The sequence below is a fragment of the Lachancea thermotolerans genome, assembly GCF_000142805.1.
Source record: "Lachancea thermotolerans CBS 6340 chromosome H complete sequence".
Taxonomy (NCBI): domain Eukaryota; kingdom Fungi; phylum Ascomycota; class Saccharomycetes; order Saccharomycetales; family Saccharomycetaceae; genus Lachancea; species Lachancea thermotolerans.
Window position 1 is genome coordinate 336,239 of NC_013084.1, and position 23,395 is coordinate 359,633.

Genomic DNA, 23,395 nt, shown 5'->3' on the forward strand with positions numbered 1-23,395 from the left:
CTATGTCTCTCTTCTAATCCATATATGTACTTCAAGATTGCCTTATTATCGTACTTGAACGAATTTAAACTCTAACTAAAGAACGGCTGAACGCTCTACCTCCTTTTCTTTGAGCTTGCACCATCAGCGGATGAATCGAACTGTCTTTTCTTACCGTGCTCAGAAAAGAACTTCTTCTTACGTTCCTTTTCTTTCTCGGTTTTGGTCTCTTCAATCTTCGCCAGCTTCTTCAACCGCTCTTTCCTTTCATCCTGCTTTTTGGCCTTCTTCTTCTCATCCTTCGCATTTGAGATAGTGAACACCTTCTGCATAAAAGAGCGGGCCTTTTTCTCCTCCCCTCCCAGCACAACCGCCCTCTTGGCCATGTATGTTTTCTTCTTCTGAGGCTTCATTTGGTGAATTTGGGATTTGAAAGGCAGCGTTTTCTGGACAGAGGAAGGGACCTTTAAGCCATTAAAGCGCCTTTCCACACGTTCAACCTTTTTGTAAGCACTGTCTGCATTTGTGGGTGTTTCCAGCCCTTGACTTGCTCTAATTTGGCCTGTCAGTCTCAGCCCCTTCCACTCAGACTTATTCTTTAGAAGCAAAGAAGTTACTGGGTTGTAAAACTTCTTGATGTGAACGGGGTACCAACTCCTTAAAATGATGATGTCACTTAATAATATCTTGTCTTCAAAAGTGGCTCTAAAGTGGCCCTCAGGTTTGGAAAGTGCTCTCTTGATTTCACCACGAATACCAGAAACTGTTTTGATTTGCGCACCCTCGAACCTCGCAACTTCCATGGCACTAGAAAACATATCTTTGATAAATGCCGTGTTCCTAAAGATTTTGTAAGGGTAGCCGACCAGCTTCAGCTTCTTCACGATCTCTACACTAGCGTCGATCTCTTCAATGATACCAGTGGCTGAAATCCTGAAATTGCCTGTGGTATCACTGTTGGCTACAACCTGAACACCACAAAAGGTAGTGTTGGGCGAACATAGTGGGCCATAGAAACTGGCAAAACAGTATGAATGCTCAGGCGTGTACTTCAACATTCTATTCCTCGTCCTAGAATCTGTGGTTGTGTATATTGGTAGTGTCTGAAACCTTCTCCAACCCAGAGATAATACAAGTGGGTCATTTGTCTTCAAGATCTTTTTATGCCAGCGGTGCCTCCTCATCCGGGCCTTCAGAATACCAAACTTGAGCTCCGTTGGCAACAAGCCACCCATGATGATAGGATATCTGGCGTCGAAGTTCTCGACAAATTCCATTGGAAGGGCATCAAATACAATACGAACATAGGAACCCGCCTTGAACCCCTCAATTTTCTGACGCTGTTCAGGAGTCATTGACTCTAACTCTGCGTTATTGATTTCCTGCTGCTTTGCCATTTTGGCTTTTTGCAACTCATACCATGTATCAAACTCATTTTCAGGGTCATCTTCCTTAAAGTTATCACCCTCTTCCATCTCAAATTGTAGTCGAAGAGATTCCTTTTTAGCAGCATTACGCTCTCTTTCTTGATCTGTTGTTAAATCCTTCTTCTCTTCCTTTTCAAAGTCGGCAAAAGAGTTGTCACTTCCAGCACCGTCACTACCATCATCACCATCCTCGTTAGATGAATGCGAGTCTTGCTCAGAGGCAGCTTCTTGGTCCCCGTTCTCAAGGTCTTCAAAATCACCATAAAGTTCCTCATCATCTTCATCGTTGTCCGCCGAACTTTGTTCCAGATTTGGCCTTCCAGCGAACCTCCCTTTGAGAGAGTCAAATGACGACCACTTGGCTGCAAGTTTTTTGAACGTCTCAAAATGTGGTTTGAATTTTTCCAGGTCATCTTCGGCTTCAGTGTTCTTGTTTTCGGGTTTGTCAGCCTGCTTGAAGAAATCCTCTTCCTCGCTTTGCTCACCGGACTCTTCGTTCTCGTCTTCAAGCTCGCCTTTCCATCTTTTTATACAGTCAAAGGGTTCGATGTTCTCCATGTATATTAGCTTACCAATGTCCCACTTTCTTGGCCTTATCTTGGACCCTTGAAGCTTAGAGGCCGTTGAACGATTCCATAGCTCTTCTTCATGGTCAGAAAGCTCGAATTCAGAATCAGTGTGCGCGTTTACAGATGCATCGTTCCCAGCGTCAAAGTCCACCTCGACCAGGCGTCTTTGTCTTGGTCTGTCATCATCTGATGCACCAGCCTCCATTTCCTCATCTGATTCCAAATTATCTATTTCCTCGTCCTCTTCTTGGATAGATTTGCCATAAATTTTAGGCTTTCTCAAAGATTTACGGCCCCCGTCTTTATTAGAGTCTCCTTCATCCTCTGATACACTATTTTCACCATCGCTGTCAGCTTCATGGAGCTCTTGCCCGTTGCTGAAAAGCTGCAAGCCCACCCCGTCAAAGTTTTCGCTGATACTCTTCTCGACGGATTGCAAACTTGTTACCAGCCTTTCGCCTTCACCTTTTTCTTGACCGGGCACAAAACTAGGCCCATCGCCTGGTTTTTTCCCGCCAACATCGATGAAAACCGCGTCTTTATCCATCAGAACACCGCCAACATCAGACATTGGAGCATATATTAACTTCTGTCTGTCATCTAATCTCTTTCTCCTGCGGGGTGCACCGGTTGTGCCGGCTCCCTGCTCTTTCACCCGCTCCCTCTCATACTCATCGAGCTTTTGTTGGAAGTAGGGCGTAGGACATGGGTCAGGCAACTTCTCAACATGCGAGATTGAGTAGTCACCGACACCAGCCAAATGTACTCTAGCCCCAGCGGTGGATGGCAGCGGAGTACCGTGCAAGTAACCATAAATAGCCACTTTTCTGTCGATTTGCTTGCCCTGCGTCTCTAAAAGCTCTGGATGCGTGATATCAGTGATACGGTCTGCTAGAAGATAAGGGTGTTCGTTTCTCCATTTCAAGGGCCTAAACTTCATGACAGAGATAAAACGCGAAAGGTTCAGAATCTCACGATCTGGGTAACGTCCATTAATAACACCTGAAAGATAAAACAGCTTAGCACCTTGGTAAACTTCGGTCCAGAACCTGTGCTTGAGCCTCTTTTTGGTGGCTCTCAGCGTGGATTGCGACTTGAAAAGGTCGAGATGCGTGGCCACACCCAGAACACGTGGCATACCGTGGTGCTGTGCCAGGTTGAGAAACTCCATGGTCTCCATCTCGAACCCAAAGTTACCGTCGATCATAAGCAGCACGAGGTCAGCCACCTTGGCGATGTCGATCATGGAATTCAAGTCGTCAGCAGGGCACTCGATGAAAGTCAGCCGCCGGCGCTTACCAGACACCACTGTTATAGGTCCGTTCACTTCAGACAGGGTAGACTTGGTCATTCTTCTCACCAAAGACTTGATCAGCGTGGTTTTACCAGTACCGGGCGGGCCTACCACGGTCACAATCACAGGAGGGGGATCGTCTTCAGGAGTACGGTCCACCATGGGAACGTGCAGCTTGCGCTCGTTGACGTCGCTCGAACGCATCATGTTACGCGCCATTCTGCCCGGCGCTGCAACGGCAAACGCTTTCGCATTGTGACCTTGCGTATGGAGCTTCTTTTTGGCCGTAGCCTTCTCGCTCTTCTTGCGATGCTCTTTATTAGACTGATCCATCCTAGAATCCTTCAAAGAACTGCTATGAAGAGCGCGCGCGATGAGAAATAGCTCTTACCCAGATTCGATGAGATGCGATGAGCTTCGGTAAATTTCAGATACTGGAAAATTTTATAACCCAAGAATAAAGACATAATAGATCATATCGCACGAGCGCTTATTTCGTGCTTAGTGAAGAAGGTCCTTCGCATAGATAAAGATACTCGAGATTTAAGGAATTGAGTCGTAGTATAATAGTGGTGTCTGATTAGACCACTACCAACCCCGCAATCCAAATCTGAAGTATTCACAAGGCTCTTCTGTAAAATTGCGGCAACATCCTCTAAGTGCAATAAAAACTGGTTTATTGAATAGTCATCAAGAGCGTTCCCTGCTGCGCTCCCCTTATATATCGAGTGAGGCGAGCACCCAATGACTGAGCAGCCCTTGGGAGATTTCGTTATGATCAAAGTCATCTAAAAGTGCGCAGCGCTACTGAGTTTGTCATGGTGTGTGGGGTTTCAATCTTATTGCGTTGGCGTTTAATAGGAAAGTAAACAGATTGAGATGACTTTCAAAATAGAGGTACTTAAAAAATAGTTTAGAACTGAAATGTAGTAAGCAAAGGATATCATCGCGTAAACAAACCTCTAAGCGGAGAGTAAATAAGGGCTCTAATGGTGTTATACAAACGGAAACCAATAATACTGCCGCCTCCAAGACCGCTGCCTTCGAATATAAACGTAAGGGTCTGGCACATAAATGAAAGTGGAGAATGGTTCACAAAGTACACAGAGTATCTAGAGAGGATGGATTTTTACATGCGGCGGCAGTTCACATGCGAGATTACCGGAACTTCGTGCCTGACGTTCTTTGAGGCCCTTAACAGCGAGGAGATGCAGTTCCGGGCCGTAGAGGAGAAATTTCCCTTGAAACTGCGAGAGCCCGTGGCCAAATTTCTACACTTCAACGAGACGCGGCGAGTGGATTTGCTCGTCGAACAGGTATATTCCAGGTTCAAAAAAGATTTCTACCCTGGCGAAAGAGTGTACCTTAGAAAGAAGATCGCGGCGCCGCACACGCCGAGTCCCACAGGCCAGGCCGTTGAGGAGAACGACAAACACACACCCATGCCACTACAGAATCTGCAAAGACCGTACCTGGTTAAGGAAAAAGCATCTTTCAATGCTGTTGTTGACTTTGCAACCAAGGAAGAGATACGAAGCGCGTACTCCAAATATATGATTACCGAGGAATTCGGCTCAAAGTCTCTAATGGTGGACGAGGATGAAATATTCAGGGACCGCTGTACCTTCACAAAACATCTAATCAAGTGCTTCTGCAAAATTACATTGCGGCGTGCTTCAACCAAGATTGGCGCTCCTCTATGCGTAAAGGACGAGTACTTATCCATGTACGGACTAACCCTAGATTGGCCGCCATCAATGTTGCAGTACAAAGTCGACACACCCGCTGAACCCGTGGTACCCAGCGACGCGCTATCCTCTCCATCAGCATATCACGGCTACAGCTATCAAGAAGAGAAGTCTGGAAAACGGCCGAATGATCAAATTGAAGGCGAGCTACCTGGAATAAAGCGATCGAAGTCCCCCAGTGTGTTTCCCACGCCTTATGACGTTAATGAGTTTCGAGAAACAAAGGCTACGTATAACGGACCTAATAGGGCCTTACAGCATGCTTTTTGTTATAGCCAGAATTTAAACCGAGTACCGCTTAATAAACCTGGTAGCAGATTCGGCAAGATGAACAAGCTTCTTGAGGTTTACCAGTTCTTTCAGACATTCAGCAAAGTACTTTATGTTTCCCCGTTTTGCCTGGATGCTTTCGTATTTAGCTTGAAATACACGGATGTGCGGGAAATGGAAGGTGTCAAAATCCAAGCTATCACTAATATTCCTGGGGTGAGAGAAAATACCCCCGAAATAGCAGACACTCCAATTAGCGAAATGTCTGAAATAGAGAAATGGGCTGAAGAGCAAATTCCGGGGATTTGCGAATTCCTTGAAAGCCAGAAAACCCCGCTTGTTAGTTACGTTTTGAGAAAGAGCCGGGATTTAAATGATAATTTTTTGAATGATATTTATTCAAACGGAACTGCATTAATTATCGAATGTTTTGTGGCTCTCGAGCGATTATTCATAGATGAGAATGGTGAATGGAGATGTCTTGTAATGGATCAATGGTACGATAGCGAAGAAGAAGAGCAACCTTCTGATAGTACCAAAAGCGCTCATGACGATGCTCATAAAATAGACGATGAGGGAAAAAGCATAGTTGAGAAAGAAGATGAAATTAGCAATCCCGAAGTCGACGATTTGCTGGAAAAATGTCTCAATTATCGCAATGTAAATTGGTCTGAGAGACTCAGTAAGAGGCAATTCAAAAACGGATCCTGGTTGATCATTTTACTGGGAATTTTTCAAGATTGCATACATCTTCCGATGTACACTGAATTCATACAAAAATTTGTTAAGGCAATAGTACCGCCAGAGCCTACTACGCCAAACTTGAACAAAGTTCTGTGGCAAAATTTTTGTGAAAATCTCAGGCTGGAGGATAAATTAGAAGCACTTTGGGTCCTGGTGGATGTGGCCTCAAACTTTTCTCAAGATATAAAGGTGTTCATTGAGGATACAATGGAAGTTTGTGTCCAAATTCGAAGCGAGAGACTCAAAATATCGAAAAGATTGAAAACAGAGACAGCAAATCTCGTAGATCTCAACGTTAAGCTCAAAGAACTGGAGAGCTCTAGCGAAAAGATTCTTGAGATTACCAACGACGAAGTTCAAGCTCACATATCTGCTCAGCAGGAGAAAATCGATAACATCAACAAAGATAGAGAAACTTTAAATCAGAAGTTAATTGAAAATGATATCCGGAGATTAAATTCCCTAGGAATGGATAGAAACGGCAACAAATACTACTGGCAAGAACTTTGCGGGGTCCAGCGAACAAGGGGAGGAAAAGATGCTGACTTTGGGTCAGGCCGGCTGTGGGTACAAGGCACTGCCCTAGGGGATGCAAAACGATTACTTCATTTGCCTTCTAAGGGCGCTAGTTTGTGGAAAAAACTACTTTGCAACTCGACAGCTGGGCAAGTTGTTGATCAGCTTTTTCCTGGAGAAGGACCTGCCGGTAACGAACTAGTTCCCGTTGAGTATCAGGAGGATGGCATGGTGCAACCAAATCTAAAACACCTGGTGGAAGGCTTCAGCACTTTATCTCCAATTCAGAGAAAAATTCTGGATGAATCTATTCAGGGGCTTCTTTTAGGAGAACACGCGTGGGCTTATATTGAAACGCCGATAGAGATAAATGTGTTGATTACGTGGCTAACAGAAGGTGGAAGCGTTGATCAAACACTATCTAGACAAGCCCGATCCATAAAGCCTGCTTTGCTGGACACCCTTGACCAAAAGGAAAAGGTGTACAAGACGGAGCAGATTCCGGAAAACCAAGAGGCGCTACTAAAAAGATTTGAAGAGAGCAAAATCAATGAAACCGACGCTCAAGCCTGCCAGGGCAGAACAGTAAGCGATCATATACCAGACGACGAAAAAGAACTGGAAGCTATTGCAGAGGAGATAATGGCTTTAGATGACACGGCATCGAAGACAAGGACTGCATTGAATAGAATTAAAGAGCTGGAAGAACGCCGTGACTTTTTGCTCAATAAGAGAACATTCGAGAGTCACGCGACAAGAGTACAGTCGAGGGCTCAGCACCAAAAGATATCTCAAGAGATCGAAAAGAAGCTCGATGCTCAAGAAGCGGCTTTGAACGAATGCTGGCAGTTGCCTCTTTCAAGCTCAAGAGCTGAAGCTATGAACTGGAAAAATGAACTAGCTTTAAGTGCTTGGGGATTGTCGTTGTACGCAGGCGCCACAGGGAAAGTGAAAAATGGGAATCAGTTATCTGTCAAGCAAAGGATGGCTGATATTTTCAGTAGTTTACTGAGCTACGGGCAGAATGATCACGATAATGCATGAAATTTAATATTCGGTCGCCGACAAGTCCTAGCCGCCAACAGGCGAGGTTGATCACCCAAAATTTTTAACCTAACTTGATATTAAAGGGTCCGCTTCGCGGGGAACTTCTTGCCCAGAGAACGAGTTAGATGCCGCATTCCCTTTTGAAATAACCTAGAATCATGAGATTGGAGATGATTCTGAAGACGACCGCGCGACTAACCCCTGGTGGGCACATAGCTGGACAACTAATTAAATGTAATCTACTCGTCTCATGTGACCTCTGAAAAGTTTTAAAAGTAAGCGTTGTAGGCCATCTTCAGTATTTGGCAGGTAACCAAAGGGTACCCAAGCGATGTTTCGGACCCTCTTTGTCGCAAACAAGGCGAGCTCTTGCTCTGCTTCAACCCCTTTGAAAGCATTCCGTTGTCTTGCCAGGGCCGGATACAGCGTCAAAGCCAATCGGGAAGAAGCTAAAGAGCTCGAATCTCCTGAAGAGCTTGCCCAGAAGTCGAAACTTAAAGCTAAGCCTATTGACTATTCTAACAACGCCCCTGTAAATCCAAAGAAAAAAAGGCCATTTTTATCAGGGTCCAAGTACGAGTCTAGAGTTTATCAGCTTCCAAAATGGAAGGAAGCTCTCGGCGAAATAGTGATCCGCTCTTTTAACTTGGATATGGATAAGGTTAGAGCAGGCCCGGTCGCGGGGTCTTACTACTATGCTCTATGTAAGGAGCAGGGCCTTCAATTTGAAAATGAGCCTCTGTCTACTACGGCAAGGTTTTTTTATGAGGATCTGAAACTTCCCCGCACCTTCTCGCAGTGGTTCCAAATCACCATCTTACACGAATGGATCTTGTTTGTGCGCATGCGCGCAATGCCGTTTAAATATGGAAGAAACTACCAACAAAAGTTGGTAGATAGAACGTTCTCTGATATAGAACTCCGGCTATTTGATGAGATGAACGTCAACTCGGGCAGAATCGCAGACCAATATTTGAAGGACTTCAACTCTCAGCTTCGTGGCGCCGTTTTTGCTTACGATGAGGGCTTATTTACAGACGATTCCACACTCGCAGCTGCCATATGGAGAAATTTATTTGGCGGCCGCAAGAATGTTGACATGGTGCATTTAGAGGCTACAGTGAGATATGTACGTGCCCAGATCTATGTGCTGAGTAAGATGTCCGACAGAGAATTTGCAATGGGTAAATTTAAGTTTGTCTCGCCTGATGAGACTGTTTATCGTCTAACAGCTCAGCAGGAGGCTGAAATGAAGGAAAATGTCAAAAGGAAGTACGAAGAAATGGACCGTAACCCAGATTTACTTCCCAGCGAACGAAGCAAGCTTTCATACGACAACTGAGTAACAGCATCACTTATACTGTAAATAGTAAATACAAAACGAGAAATCAAATTCTGGAGACCTTCGCAACCCAGGACTCCGGTTGGTTCTTAGTGAATAACTGGTCCAAAGCATCTATTAGTTCAACTTGAAAACTGCCACTTCCATTGCAACGCTCAGAAGCTATTTTTCCTGCTGATTTGTAGAGGCAAACGGCTGTAGTAACCGCATGGAATAAGTGTTGTTTGTCCGAAATACCACCAACTAGGCATGCAATTGTACTACCCAAAGAGCACCCGCTTGCAGTGATTTTGCCCATGACAGGAATTTCCCCGGCTTCCACGATAAGTGCAGGAAGATCCGACGCCCGTGCGGCCGAGCCTTCTGATAATTCGAAAGTACCTCCGCAAGTACCGTCAACAACAATGTCTTGCTGCCCTGTACAAACGGCGATTGTACGATATCTATAAGCCACAATTTTGGTAGCCTCAACACATAGGGAGATATCCGAACCAACAGAGCCGGCGTCAACGCCCCGCATTTTACCCTTGTTAAGATCAGCTAGCGATAAAATCTCACCCACGTTACCCTTAATGCACGCGAATTGACCATAGGCCAAAAGTTGGTTGTTAAGCTCTAAGCGAGTAGAGGTTGCACTGTACCCAACGGGATCAAAAACTATCGGCCGCTTTGCAGCATTGTACGCGCACATTGCTTGCAACAAGGTGTTGAAAGGGGCCACAGTACCTGTATTTAACAAAAGCGTTGCGTGAGAAATCTGTGAAAGTTCTTCAAACTCAGGCTCAACTTCAGACATGATAGGAGACGATCCAAGTGCTAGAGTGACATTAGCTCCAAAATTTTGATGAACCTTGTTAGTGATATGCTGCACTAGAGGAGATGCCTCTGTCATTTGCTGCACACACTCTTTAGCGAGTTCAGAGCTAAAATCCTTCCTACAAGGAGAAAGTCCCTGGGCATAATGGAAACTTGACTGGTCGATCAACGCTCTAAGAGTTTGAGCTGCGTTGCCTGCTTCTGGGGACGCCATGATATCACTCACAACTGAGATACCATCCAAACTTCTCTTACCGTCACTCGAGGCGATCTGATAGAGCACACGCGGAATATTGTCAGGGTGCAGTCCTCCAATAGCAACTGTTCTACACCACTCAGCGTTGGTGCTTTGCAGTTTATCTAGAAGCTTTGAGACACCCCTAGGCCCCATGGGTGCCTTTTTAGGGTTTTTCTTAGTTAATGTTGGATATACCATACCTAGCCCAATGTAGTCGACAGCTCCTGGGCCCATTGCAGCAAGCTGTTCAACTTCGTGCTCATACCCGACACTCCAGCCAATGATCTTGCTAGGACCTAGTAATTGCCGCACCATTTTAATTGGCATATCGTCCTGCCCGACATGTACTCCATCAGCATCAATTGCAAGTGCCACATCAACGCGATCATTGATGATCAGAGGAACTTGAAACTTATGGCACAACTTTTGCACTTTCAACGCCTGTTCAATAAACACCTTAGTCTCAGTCTCTTTCTCTCGTAGTTGCACCAAAGTGACACCATTTTTTAACGCTGCCTCCACTTGCGACTCCAGAGTCGTTCCGGGAGGAAGCATAGTCGAATCCGTCACCAGGTAAAGTGAGTAATCGACTTTATTCTTGTCAAACATTTCAGAGTGTTGATGAGATATTCAAAAAAAAACGTTAAGCGGCAAGTTAGAAAGCCCAAATTAGTTTATGGGCCAACTTGGAGACTGAGAATCTACATTTCCGCTGTTTCTTTGTATCTTATTTTTATACCTTGCAAGCTCAGAAGACTTATTTCTAAAAGTTTCCCAGATGTCGATCTACTATACTCAAGCCTAAAAGTCAGCAGAAGACATGAAGATAACTCCTAGCGTGGTACTAGATGCCCCTACCTACTACGTGAGTCACTTTAATGGAGTTTATGATACTGAGAAGTGCGTAGTGATTCGAGACCTCGGTATCGAATGTGATGACGAGGCGATGCCTGCTGTGCTAGCAAAATTACCAAAACCGACACATGTTTTAGACCTCACAAACAATGAGCTCAACCAAATACCAGATCTTAGTGCACATGATGAGATAACGACGTTGCTGTTAGGAAGGAATCGCATCTCGAAAATCGATGGCAGACGCCTTCCAAGAAGACTGCGAAGGTTAGTGTTGTCTAATAACGGGGTCGAACAGTTAGCAGCGCTTGAAGGCCTCCGAGATGCGCCTAAAACATTAGAAAATCTTAGCTTACGAGGCAACAGTGTGTGCCATTTAGAAGATTATCGAGTCTTCGCGCTATCAAGAGCGCCGCAACTGAAGACTTTGGATTTCACAAAAATTAGCGACCAGGAGCGCAACGCAGGGTGCAAGTTCCGGAGTTCTCCAGGAAAAGATATTGCACCTTCACGGCAAAAATTCAAAGACAAGAATGAGGAAATTATGGACGTTATAGTAGGGAAGATGAGCGACGAAGTTAGAAATAGGTTGAAGGATGAATTAGCTGCTGCCTCTACACTAGATGAAATCGAACGCATTGAAAGTTTGCTTTCAGGAGGTGTTTGAGGGAAGGCGTATCATTTTTCAACAAAGCCTTGACCTATCGCGACCCGGAAAGTTTTTAAAAACAGCTAACTTTGGATCGCCTTGACTTCCCGACAGTCATTTATGGCATAGATGACTTTTTGACTGCACTTGTTTTTGAAAAAAGCTTACATCTGCTTTTGCCCGAAGATGTGATTTGGAATGTTGCAAAGTTGCTCTCTGTATATTTACCGGAGCGGCTATCCTGAATTTAGTTTTCAAAAAGGAAGCACATTGGTTGTTTGATATTGCTTGCTTGGCTCCTTATCTTGGAACGTTAAGCGCCTCTTTTAAGATCACAATTTACCGTTCCTGCTTTCTTGAAGTAAGCTCCAGACTACTCAACTTTGAAAACATTGTGATATTTTGGGGATTATCGTTGCTTCATTGTAGATTTCAGCGGAGTCAGTTTTCCGAAACAATCTACATCCAAAATTTCTCTCACGTCGCCTCAGTATATAATGAATAAGCTTGGAGAAATTGATGGAACAATTTCTTGATCGGAGCCACATTTCCCTTGTTCACATCGTTACAATAAGGCAGCGCATATCGGTCAAACGCAACAAAGGCAAGATACATGACAGTAGCTAACATGCTTTGTTCGATTGAAGAATTACATATCTTACACCCTCATGTTCTTACCAGAAAGATTTTGGACCACCACTGGCATTGTCAGAGGAGGTTTTCCAGATGACGGAGTTTCAGCTTCTACAGATTTAAATTTTTTTTTCCCCTTCAAAGCAGTAGAGCCGTTCTGGCGTTTAATTCCCTTTTTGCCGAGAGGTAAACTTGGCTTTGTGCTTTCTAAGCCCTTAAGCAAGTAATCCGTAAGAACTGTGTTAACTGTCGCTTTTTCATCTACCACACTAGCTTCATTTAAAAGTAAGTTGGAGCGCGAATTTGACAAGTGATGATGACAAGCATGGCAGACATTGTTGTACCAAAAAATTGAGCTGGTTTTGTTACAGTTTTTACAGGCAACTTTGCCAAAGGGATTGGACGTCTGTGAGCCTAAAAACAAAGAACCAAATTTCTGAGAAAGGGCCATTCCTCCTCTGTTGTCCATTGCCCTAAACTTCACTGTCCCGGACCTCATCTCTTCAAAACATTTGTTATTATTGCAGTAGATTTCCAGAAAAGAAGTCCCTTTTTCATTTCTATAATTGAGTGCGGTAGTATCTTTGGTATATGATTGATGTTTGGGACAAAGTATAATAGGTTTGATTTGGAACTTTTGTCCTTTATCATTTATCACACTGTAGAACTGGGCATCGTCATCCACATACAATTTTTTGAACAATATGGAGCACTTCTGATAGTCTTGTGCACAGGTAACGTGGCAAGAAAAATCACATTCCTCGCAATTCACAATTCCGCCACCGCTAACACCACATATGACACATGCTTTTCCACCACACTTTATAAGAGTAGACTTTATGTTTCCTGCAATTTGTAGCCGAGCTAAGGAGTTATACGACAGGTCTGGATTGAACAAAGAACAACTTACATGGCACCATGTATTATTTGACGTAATTTTTAAAGCATCAGGTATCGAACGACTTAGCCTTTTTTTTCCTCCGTCGTAGTCAGACTCCTTTGCGTTACAAAGAGAGCACTGATAATTCGTCGAGCATATTGGATTCAAATCATTAGAGCAGGTGTCACAAAGCCACTGCAAATTCTTTAGCTTGATTTCGTCTTTTGAACTTTTGCGGCACACTCTAGGTTTAAAGCCATAGCAGAAATAGTGAGCGTTGAGCCCACAGTTTGAACACGTTATTTCCTCATTGTAATCATGACTGAAATTTTCCAGGCAAACACAACAAAAATTGCGCGGAGTTAAGCTTCCCTCGCAATTTGGTTCCTCTACAGCAATTGCAGGGTTCCGCGCTTTTCTGCCAATATTGTTTTGTGTAATGGGACGGACACCACGAATTACACTCTGTATGAAATCGTTAGTGACTTTGGGAAGTGCGCCTTGTGACCACTCGTAATGCAGAGGGTTATGACAGTGATAAGTTTCTAAAACACGTGAGAAGTCATTACCAGGAAGAATGGGCACATTGCTACCATTTGTTATCTGTAGGCAAGTTGGATCGTAATGTTTCTTACTCTCCTCTGTAATATGCGATTCTGCTTTGGCTACGTTGACAATGTCGCACGTACGAGAATCTTTTTCTTGGAGGCTGGCATTTTCTGAAGAAAGATCAAGTAGATAGTTGTAAAGCTCTTCCGAAAGTCTCAAATTTTCGAAATTTGAATCAACCGTGATTTCGCCTATTTTTTTCTTTCCTGATTCAACGAAAACCTGAAGTTTGTGATCCCCTGCTGGTAGAGTGTGATTGAGACTCGTCAAAACCCGCTCCTGTTTCACTTCAACATTTTTTTCACCATTGGAATCTATCAATGTTGTCGTCGAGCTTTTGAAGGCTGCAGTGTCCAGATTGTTTTTAAAGCTGCGTTGTTCGCCCGAAGTTTGTATCATTTTATGATTTTCTTTCGCTTTTGATGTCTTGACCTTGTTTTTAACTGCTTTGGCTTTCTTCTCTTTCTTGCGAACTTCCTGCATAATTGACTGAACATACTCCTTAAGTTCATCTTGCATCTTAGAGTCCGCCTGCGGGTCTTTATCAACCAGTTTTTTCACAGCTTTGTTGAGCTGGGTGTGCATTGAAATACAGTTTCTTTTCATTTTCAGGTACCGCTCAGTATCGTCAAGCATGTGGAATCTCTGTTTTAAAATGAGCTCCGCGTCTTGAGCCAGCTCCCACTCAACACACTTTTCCATAAGCTGGTTGGGTGCGACTTTGATTGTTGTGTCGGCAGGGTCAGCCAATAGTTCGTCAAGGGCGTTGCGAATGCTAGAGGCGTACTTTCCGTTAAGTCTTCTAATGACATCCAAAGGGCTGATCCACTTCACAGCATATCTTCGCCAAAGCCGAGCACAACGAATACATAAAGCCTCTAAAGATGGATTCTCATTTGATTTTTTGGACTTCAAGGATTGATGTGGAAGTTTATGGGACGTTGATGTTTTCTCGTCAACGCCTGTTAGCATCCTAGTTTTGATATTTTCATCGTCACAGCCGCCGGTAACACGATACCAAAGTGGTGAATAATCTATTTCGCAAAACATGCATTTGAAGCACGTTTTAACATTAGATATTTTTTCAGAGTCAAATGAGGAGTCGTCAATATGCTTCCACTCCTTAGAAGAGGATGACAAATCTTCCCGTAATGTTTTTGAGGGCTTCCTTATCCGAGATTTCTTGCCAAAGCTACTTACTGCGTGTTCAGAGGCCGAGTTAGCGTGTTTCTGGTTTTTTCTCCTTCCCTTGTAGTTGCCCCATATTCGTCTTCCATTGGGGGTTTTCTTCCAGTAATAGTAAAAGCGAACAATCATGGACATGGGCTGCGTCCCCACATGCTTACAAACGGGGTGAAGTTCACTGCCATATTCCGCAACACCTTCTTCGAATTTTTTGATTTCTTCTGTTGTGAACGTAGGCTCTTGAAGCGTCTCCCTAGATAAGAGTTTTTGGCATAATGCAAAAGCTTCGTTGGCGTTGTAATTGCAACTCATAAGCAACTTCAATATCATATCCAAGAAGTTAGACGTTTGAGGTAGAACATCTAGCTGCGGCGGAAAAGTCTTTTGGCATTTGTGAGTGTATTCATTTAGTTCCTTATCACCTATCCTAGAAGAATCAAATTTCCAGAGAAGCTCTGAAGTTTCGTCGCCTCCTCTCTCGTTCTTTGGACCGTTGTGAGGTTCTCCTTTTTCAACCTCTTTTTCGTATCCGGTCCACTGATATCTCGGGCCTATCCGAGAATTTTTGAGAGGAAAAGGAAGAACAAGCTCTGGTATTAGAATGTCGTCCATAAAATCAACAACTTTTGAGCCCAGATAATGAAACCAAAGATTTTCCGGATTGCTCGGTATACTTTGAAGAGCGCACTTTTTGCCTGATCTTGATTGCAACGTTTGAAATTCAAGAGTTTGACAGTGGGGTTCCGTCAAGCTCTCTGACTCTTTATCGTGATGTAGGCATCTTGAACAGATCCATATAACTCCCTTGATTGGTTTGCGCTCCAACGGCGGATCTAGACAAAACAGATGGACATAAACCTGACACTCGTCGCACTTTATTCGCTGGGTTTTTTCGCACCACCCTCCACATTCGCCACATTTGTAGTCCCATGTTTCTCTGTCCGGGGTTTCTTTGCCCAAGACATACTTATCGATAATTTTCTGGATAGGAAAGCTTTCTTCTGTAAAAACGAATGGGTACATGTTGGCCAAAGAGATAAGATAGACTGAATTGGGATCGAGACTCAAGAGTTGTTTACGCGAACTCCATATGTCATAAAATTTTAGCGTATATCGATCAAATAGTTGTTCGAAATAGAAAGTGTTTGGCTTCCAGACTTGTTCATTTTGCGATTCTTCAGAAATATTTAACGCTGACCGATGAACAACATTACATTTTCCGCGATAGGAGTGGATGGGGCACACGTCCATATGAAGCGAGGCGTAAAGAAGTCTTGGATTGAGGTTTTGGATCTTGTCTTGAACATCCCGTGGCCTGTAGTACCAGTTCATCTTAACTTGGAAATATTTAGCCGGAAATGTGTTCACATACTCAAGGGACTCTTCGATATAGCTGCGGAACTCAGGTTTAGCAACGAACTTGACAATTCTTCCGATATAATAGGGCTCACCCGGAGGTTCTGAAACCATGTATATGTGGTCGTTTCGTTTTAGTAACGCAGAACCATCCTGGCTCAAAGTGTCAGTAGTGACATCTATAAGTGCGTCCTCCAGGTCTAAAATGTTTGAAAATCTACTATGCTTCCTGAATGAAGGGGGAAGCGATGGAATAAAATTCCAAGTCACACTTTTGCTGCTCAGGTAGCTCTGATACTTGTTTTTTGAGACTTTCGTTTTATTCAAAGATGTTACAGATTCTCGTGTTTTCTCCATTAGCTGGATCCTTTTTACGAGATCCGCATCTGCATCCTTTTCATTGTAATTGATTTTTCGTACTGCTCTTCTTCTCGAGGATGCGTCGGATTCTGAAGCCATTCTAGCTTAAGCTTCATTCACCAGAGCTTTTTGTCAAGGAAGGTGTTTAAAGTATCTCGAAATTTTCCTGGTGATATTTAACTAAGAACTAGGAATAAACAAACAAAAAACGATAGGACAATGGACAATCGAGCCGCACCTGAAATCCCTGGCATTCGCCAGCCAGCGAATGTGACACAAGATATTCGGCTACTTGTCTGCAAGCTTTTGAATTCCCCTAAGCCGGCTAAGACTTTTCCTGGTTCACAACCAATTTCCTTTCATCATTCAGACATAGAAGAGAAGCTTTTACAGCAGGACTACTATGTCTGCGAAAAAACAGACGGCTTGCGTGGACTAATGCTGATCGTAATCAACCCAGTGACTAAAGAGCAGGGCTGTTTCATAATCGATAGGGAAAACAATTATTATCAAGTAAATGGGTTTAGGTTTCCCCGACTTCCTAAGCAGTCAAGAAAAGAGCTACTAGAAACATTTCAGGATGGTACACTCATAGATGGTGAGCTTGTACTGCAAACTAACCCTGTCACAAAAGTTAAGGAGCTGAGGTACCTTATGTTTGACTGTCTGGCGATAAATGGAAGGTGCATTGTACAGTCACCCACGAGCTCTCGTCTAGCTCATCTGGGAAAAGAGTTTTTCAAACCATATTATGATTTACGCTCGCTCTACCCAGCACAGTGCGCTACTTTCCCGTTCAAGATATCGATGAAACATATGAGTTTTAGCGTGGACCTTGTTAAAGTTGCCAACTCTCTTGATAAACTTCCTCACGTGTCGGATGGTCTGATCTTCACCCCAGTTACAACTCCATATGTGGTAGGCGGTAAGGACTCACTACTTTTAAAATGGAAACCTGAAACGGAAAATACGGTTGACTTCAAGATGATTCTCGATATTCCCAAGGCTGAAGACACGTCACTTTCAAAGAACGATCCAAATAGATTTTTCTACAATTATGGTGTGAAGCCTTCGTTTCACCTTTACATATGGCAAGGTGGGGCAGACGTTAACGCGAGACTACATGACTTCGAGCAACCGTTTTCTAAAAAAGAACTTGAGGTACTGGATCGGACATACAAAAAATTCGCGGATCTTGACGTTAGTGATAGCCAATGGACTGAACTGAAATCCCTCGGAGAGCCACTAAATGGTAGGATAGTAGAATGCGCTAAAGACCAAGAGACGGGGGTGTGGCGTATGCTGCGCTTCAGAGATGACAAACTTAACGGAAATTATGTGTCCGTTGTTCAAAAAGTACTCGAAAGTATCAGTGACTCGGTGAAAATCGAGGATCTTGAAGAAGCTACCGCTCAAATGAAGTCAAACTGGGAGAAGCGTCAAATTGAAAAAAAGCGCGGCTTTCAAGAAGTTCAGGATGCGCGTCGTGTAACCCAGCCCGCCCCCCCAACACAGCCTGCCCCTCAAAATACGGAGCAACCGAAATACATCGATGATGATGACGAAGAGCTGTGGTCTGATGATGATGATGAATCTGATACTGAAGCCAAAAGACAAAAGCTGTAAAGAAATGAAAAAAGGTGGTCTCAATAATTCTGGCAGAACTGAAAACACCTTTGTATTTACATGAAGGAATAGACGGATTGCTATATAATTACAGAGGATGCAGTTAAGAGAACTGTAACACCAAACTCTTTAGTAGCTCTCTTGGGTTCCCGTTACCGCTGAGAAGATACTTTTCGTCAACTAATTGTTCAATGGTTTTTTCGTTATTGTCTTTTGATAGGATGATTTCAGCCTTGTAGTAGAATTCTAATAAGTTTTGAAGCTCTTGCTTGCTCAACTTATTTACAGGAAATTCTCTGACGTTTCCTTTGGAAAGAAGGCACGCAAGATCATGATCATAGTGCTTTCGACTAACGTATGGATCATGTGGTTGTTTTTGAAGTCCCACTGGGAGCGTTCTGTTGGTCCTGTCACAACCTGATGTTGCCAGAACAACAGCACTCAGCTTGTGGGGAAATAAAACTTTGCCGCTAACAATTTCCATTATAGTTTTTCCAAGTTGAAGCTCCAAAACATGAATATTTTCGTTGTTGGAGTTTTTGTAAGCGGATTTAGGCTCGCTTGTTATACGAGAAAAGTTGTCCACTGTGAATACTACTGGAACTTTAGCTTGCTTGCTGAGTTCTTGGATGACAGCCTGAAATAAATCTCCTCGGTTACGAGGAGACGTTTTAACTGAAATAAGATCCAAAAGTGTACTCTTGCCGCCTGTGATTTGGACAAACTTCCTGCTTGCGGAGTCCTTGGGGTCAGCATTAGCGAACTTATAATTACCGGAAATAGGTATAGAAGACAATAAGTTTTTATTATTTGCCTTCAAGATTTTGTTGAGCAGACGTTTCAGGTACATTGGTTGAACGTAGCTCGCTCCATCATAAAAGAAATCATTGGTACCATTCAAAAAGAGCTCTGGATAGGATATGTTTATGACAAGGGCATTCTCTTCGAACGCTAAGGAATGCACCTGGGATAGTAAAACACTCTTTCCTATTCCTGACTCGCCGGTTAAAATGAACTTTCTGTCTGGTGAGTTTTTGAGTAATTCGAACAATTTCTGAGTAGTATTACGTCTAACCATTGATATTGGGCGTGGGAAAAGTTCGTTAAACTGATTTTGTTTAAATGACCCCAGAGTGTACAAATACTTGTAGTGAGCATTGGAAAACGACATTACCTGGTCAACGCACTGCGAAATTTCGCTGGGCTTGAAGGTTGGCACTTCAACAGGAAACGCATTCTTGTTGAGATTTGAAGTTGCTATCGTTTGCTGCCATGGCTTGTACAAGGATCCAGCGCTAACTTTCTTTCCAGTGGTCTTAGCACCGCTAACCTTTTTAGCGAAGCCTTGAGCCTTCCCCCGAGTAGGAGCTGCAGCTCTTAGGCTGCTTGAGCTAAAATTTCTAACACCAATAAGTGACATAGAGCTCCACAGCTAGCTTATGGTGCGACCTGTGCGGTTGAGTTTTCATTAACAATAACCCCGGTTACAATTCAAGAAATCTTTTAGACAAAATGTTAAAATTTGCATATGTCACCTGACATAGTTCTTACTATACACATACAAAGGAGCTGATATTTACACCTGCTGGGCAGGGTGTTTTGGGAACTCAGATTTACTGGTATCCTATGTCGGATCGTCAGGAGAGCTGCTTTCCACTTACACCACATTGGGCTCGTTCGAACTTGGCTTGGATGGATTATTCGTCGAAGCCTCCATTTCTCCTTCGCTTGGCGATGTGGAAATAGCACCGGGAGCAGCGGTTTGGGGTGCCTCTTCAGCCTCTTTTTTCGGCGATTCCTCAGTAGAAGGAACGATTCCTCTCGCTGTCAAAAAGTCGAACACGCTTTTTTGAGCTGAAGCCGGGTTTGCTGTTCCATCATCTACAGACTGGGCACCGGTGACTTGGCTGAAGTTGTCAATATAGCTAAAGAACGCGTTGAACACGTTCTCGCTGACTTCTTCCTGATAAATCTTGTCGTAGATATGTTTCATTTTGAACTCATCCATTTTGTCTTGATATTTGCTAAAGTCAATGGGATTGTAACCAAACTCCTTCAATCTCTTGTTGTAGCCTTCGTAAACGGGGCACTCTAGTAACAACCCAAGAGCGGGAGCCTTTGGAATGTTAATTTTCTGTGGTTTGTAGGCGTCTGTGATGCGGTCGACGGGGCAGGAGCATCTTGTAACAAGCGTAGCCATTGAAATCATTTTACGAATTTGATGAAGCATAAATGACTGGCCGTGTATTTTAATGGATACCCACTCAGTGTTTCTCTCGCCAATCACAAAAGGGTCAGAAACTTTAATTTCCTTCATAAACCTGATTGCACTTGGATCTTTGAATTCTTTACCCAAGGTAAAGTTAAAGAAGTTATGAGGACCCAAGTACTGTTTCATCGCGGCGCGGAACGCCTCAAGCCTGCTTTCTGAGATCCGATAGGCCCTGCGGTGAGCATTTTCTATCAACTTGTAGTTTTTCACTAACTGGTACGTCGGATCATCATCGTCGAACTCGTCTCTAGGTGGAGGAGTATACGACTTGATCAATTCTAGCTCTTCAGGCGTGAACTTCTGCTCAATTTCCTCAAAAAAGCTAGCCCAAAATTTAGCACTTTCTTCGTCATCGGGCATGACGCCGGGTATCTCCTTCTTGCTCGCCTCAATATCGTTGTAGAGGGCACTGCCAGGCTTGGGGCCTACCAGGGAATAAGTTGGCAAAAGGTACTCGTACCAGCGCGAACCACATAATTTCCTACAATCAAAAGCTTTGTTGACACGCTCGATATCCCAGACCCTGATGCCTTCGGGTAGTTTGGAGTTGATTTTTGCAATGATATCTGGATCCTCAATGATAAGTTTGAGCGAGACAACATTACCGCCGGCATGAACTCCTTTGTCGGTTCTGGCTGCTCTCATGAAACCGCTTTTCTTGAGATCCTTCGAGTTTGCTTGCGAAATCGCACCGGCCTCAACGAACGCTCTGAAAAGCTCCGCCTCTATAGTTGGTGTTGGTGGGTTGTACTGCATACCGTGGTAGCCGGTTCCACAGTACCCGATCATTACAGCGACCTTCCTCTTTGGCAGCCTTTTCTCTTTGACTTCTTCATTGCCCGAGATTTTCACTTCAGCAGTTGGGTCAATCTTTCTGTATCAAAAATGTTGCATTGTTAATAGTAGTTCACATTGGTTGAGAACCTGCCCTCACATACATACGCTTTTTTATTAGAACTTTCTGTGTCATCTCCAGTCTCTTCATAATCGGCTTTACGAGCTTTAGTCCACTTGTATTGATTACCTCTCTTGTAAGCTTCTTCACCAGGCTGATCATCATCATAAGCCGGTCTTAGATTATTAGTTTCGGACATCAGTGCTTGGTACACCGGATGCTAGCTGAACGGTGAAGGTGAGTAACCTTTCAGAAAATATGCTGGCAACAGAAGGAAGTTTCCTGCGATGAGCCCAAACAAATCTTGAGCGGAGCACTAAGTACGAGTGATCTTCTGGTGAAAGCTTCTCAAACTGCGAAAACTGCAACAAAGTCTCGCTTCCGGCCAGAGTTCCGTATGGACTTCGGCGTTGATATCTCATGCTAGGTTTTCGAAGGTTGCCTGCCTCCAGTTCATTATGAATCCAATGCTAACAACAGCGCTACTAACTTTTTTTGTTGAGTCTTCTCGCAGAGGGTTGTGGAGCGCTCTCCGAGGACTTAATATATGCTAAAAGGATTGTCTTCTTATCTTTTGATCAAGCGAGCCGCACAACTTTTTGCTCAATTGGCAACTAAGGGATCGGCTGTTTGACAAACTAGCCGCTGAAGTGCGTTCAAGCCTTTTGTACGGAGCATATAGAAGCCCATAGTGCGCAGACCTCGAGTTGCTGACAGGGTCAGTACAACTCCGACTCGCTGCCTGTATGGTCTTCTCAGCTGCTCTCTAAGCATATGAACTTTCTCCAGCTACTATGGTTGCTTTGTGCGTGTGCCATTGACACACGCTCCTCCTGGCTCTTCTTTCATTCCGCTCTTGTCTTGCAGGCACTTGGGAAACGTCGAAATTAAGCGGCGTTTGCAGCGTGAAGTGTTGCCATCAGCCATGGAAGAGGAACAGGCATGCATGGTATGTTGCGCTTCAAGGCTCTGCTTTGTCAAAAGACATTACGTTCAATACTGGCCAGAAGCAAGAAATTGCGCATGAAGCCCTGAGTTTGAGAACCCTGGCAGCACTTTTTCAGATACGTAACAGCAAGAGAGGGTCTACCTTTAAGCAGAGGATGTCAATTACCAGACTGTCGTCTTTTATCAAAGATCCGGCATTCAGCGGCCTGGCGATTAAAGGTCTGGGAAAGGAAGACGAAGCAAAGAAATGACTATTTCGAAACCTAAGATATCCTTCACATCCGCCCATCGTCCGATTTGGCGACTTTGGAACCTAGCTTTCACCAGCCTGTTCCTTGGCTCTGTATCTGACGTGCTCATCGCATCTTTTCATACGTATTGCTTTTTACAACATGGAAAATTTTTCCCAGACTAATTCTAATGCGATGAGATGAGATGAGCAGTTAAGCGAAGTTTTCATCAAATTCAAAAGTTTCAGCGAACACTTCCCCAAAGCTCCTCACTGCGCGGGCGTATTCTTCAATCATGAGACAACTCACCGAGGATGAGACTAAAGTAGTTTTCGAGAAGCTCGCCGGTTACATTGGCAGAAATATCAAGTTTTTGGTCGATAACAAAGATCAGCCATTTGTATTCAGATTGCAAAAAGACAGAGTCTACTACGTTCCGGAGCACATTGCCAAGCTTGCTACCTCAGTGGCAAGGCCCAACCTAATGTCGGTGGGTTTGTGTTTGGGCAAGTTCACCAAGACTGGCAAATTCAGACTACATATCACAGCGTTGACGATCCTAGCGCAACATGCCAAGTACAAGATTTGGATTAAGCCCAACGGGGAGATGCCTTTCCTTTACGGCAACCATGTTTTGAAAGCGCATGTTGGCAAGATGTCGGAAGATATTCCCGAACACGCAGGGGTCATCGTATTTTCTATGCATGACGTGCCCCTGGGTTTCGGTGTGAGCTCTAAGAGCACATCTGAATCAAGAGACGTACAGCCCACAGGTATTGTGGCCTTCAGACAAGCGGATATCGGCGAATACCTGAGGGACGAGGACACTTTGTTTACCTGAAGAGGTCTCGTGCATCTTTCATAGCATAGCATCTGTGTACACTAAAAATATTCATTTGAACAAAAGTTA

At 43.9% G+C, this 23,395-nt stretch overlaps 10 protein-coding genes across 10 annotated transcripts; 5 read left to right on the forward strand and 5 right to left on the reverse strand.

The window, feature by feature from the left end:
• Positions 1-95: 95 nt before the first annotated feature.
• BMS1 (GTPase BMS1) lies at positions 96-3,602 on the reverse strand (the record flags this gene model as incomplete). The annotated part of the gene is made up of 1 exon (XM_002555997.1): positions 96-3,602. One exon carries the CDS (start codon positions 3,600-3,602, stop codon positions 96-98), a length of 3,507 nt encoding a protein of 1,168 aa, XP_002556043.1.
• A 656-nt stretch (positions 3,603-4,258) lies between these two features.
• KLTH0H03740g (KLTH0H03740p) lies at positions 4,259-7,591 on the forward strand (the record flags this gene model as incomplete). Its single annotated transcript, XM_002555998.1, has 1 exon — positions 4,259-7,591. One exon carries the CDS (start codon positions 4,259-4,261, stop codon positions 7,589-7,591), a length of 3,333 nt encoding a protein of 1,110 aa, XP_002556044.1.
• A 334-nt stretch (positions 7,592-7,925) lies between these two features.
• Positions 7,926-8,936, forward strand: CBP3 (Cbp3p; the record flags this gene model as incomplete). The annotated part of the gene is made up of 1 exon (XM_002555999.1): positions 7,926-8,936. The coding sequence occupies one exon, from the start codon at positions 7,926-7,928 to the stop codon at positions 8,934-8,936; it is 1,011 nt and encodes a 336-aa protein (XP_002556045.1).
• Positions 8,937-8,982: 46 nt separating this feature from the next.
• Positions 8,983-10,599, reverse strand: THI6 (bifunctional hydroxyethylthiazole kinase/thiamine-phosphate diphosphorylase; the record flags this gene model as incomplete). Its single annotated transcript, XM_002556000.1, has 1 exon — positions 8,983-10,599. The coding sequence occupies one exon, from the start codon at positions 10,597-10,599 to the stop codon at positions 8,983-8,985; it is 1,617 nt and encodes a 538-aa protein (XP_002556046.1).
• A 211-nt stretch (positions 10,600-10,810) lies between these two features.
• On the forward strand, positions 10,811-11,509 carry LEA1 (U2 snRNP complex subunit LEA1; the record flags this gene model as incomplete). Its single annotated transcript, XM_002556001.1, has 1 exon — positions 10,811-11,509. One exon carries the CDS (start codon positions 10,811-10,813, stop codon positions 11,507-11,509), a length of 699 nt encoding a protein of 232 aa, XP_002556047.1.
• Positions 11,510-12,149: 640 nt separating this feature from the next.
• On the reverse strand, positions 12,150-16,613 carry SNT2 (DNA-binding E3 ubiquitin-protein ligase SNT2; the record flags this gene model as incomplete). The annotated part of the gene is made up of 1 exon (XM_002556002.1): positions 12,150-16,613. The coding sequence occupies one exon, from the start codon at positions 16,611-16,613 to the stop codon at positions 12,150-12,152; it is 4,464 nt and encodes a 1,487-aa protein (XP_002556048.1).
• A 120-nt stretch (positions 16,614-16,733) lies between these two features.
• Positions 16,734-18,140, forward strand: CEG1 (mRNA guanylyltransferase; the record flags this gene model as incomplete). Its single annotated transcript, XM_002556003.1, has 1 exon — positions 16,734-18,140. The coding sequence occupies one exon, from the start codon at positions 16,734-16,736 to the stop codon at positions 18,138-18,140; it is 1,407 nt and encodes a 468-aa protein (XP_002556049.1).
• A 103-nt stretch (positions 18,141-18,243) lies between these two features.
• RSM23 (mitochondrial 37S ribosomal protein mS29) lies at positions 18,244-19,560 on the reverse strand (the record flags this gene model as incomplete). Its single annotated transcript, XM_002556004.1, has 1 exon — positions 18,244-19,560. The coding sequence occupies one exon, from the start codon at positions 19,558-19,560 to the stop codon at positions 18,244-18,246; it is 1,317 nt and encodes a 438-aa protein (XP_002556050.1).
• Positions 19,561-19,797: 237 nt separating this feature from the next.
• PUS1 (pseudouridine synthase PUS1) lies at positions 19,798-21,506 on the reverse strand (the record flags this gene model as incomplete). The annotated part of the gene is made up of 2 exons (XM_002556005.1): positions 19,798-21,286; positions 21,355-21,506. The coding sequence occupies 2 exons, from the start codon at positions 21,504-21,506 to the stop codon at positions 19,798-19,800; spliced, it is 1,641 nt and encodes a 546-aa protein (XP_002556051.1).
• Positions 21,507-22,780: 1,274 nt separating this feature from the next.
• On the forward strand, positions 22,781-23,326 carry NIP7 (ribosome biosynthesis protein NIP7; the record flags this gene model as incomplete). The annotated part of the gene is made up of 1 exon (XM_002556006.1): positions 22,781-23,326. One exon carries the CDS (start codon positions 22,781-22,783, stop codon positions 23,324-23,326), a length of 546 nt encoding a protein of 181 aa, XP_002556052.1.
• Between the last annotated feature and the right edge of the window lie 69 nt (positions 23,327-23,395).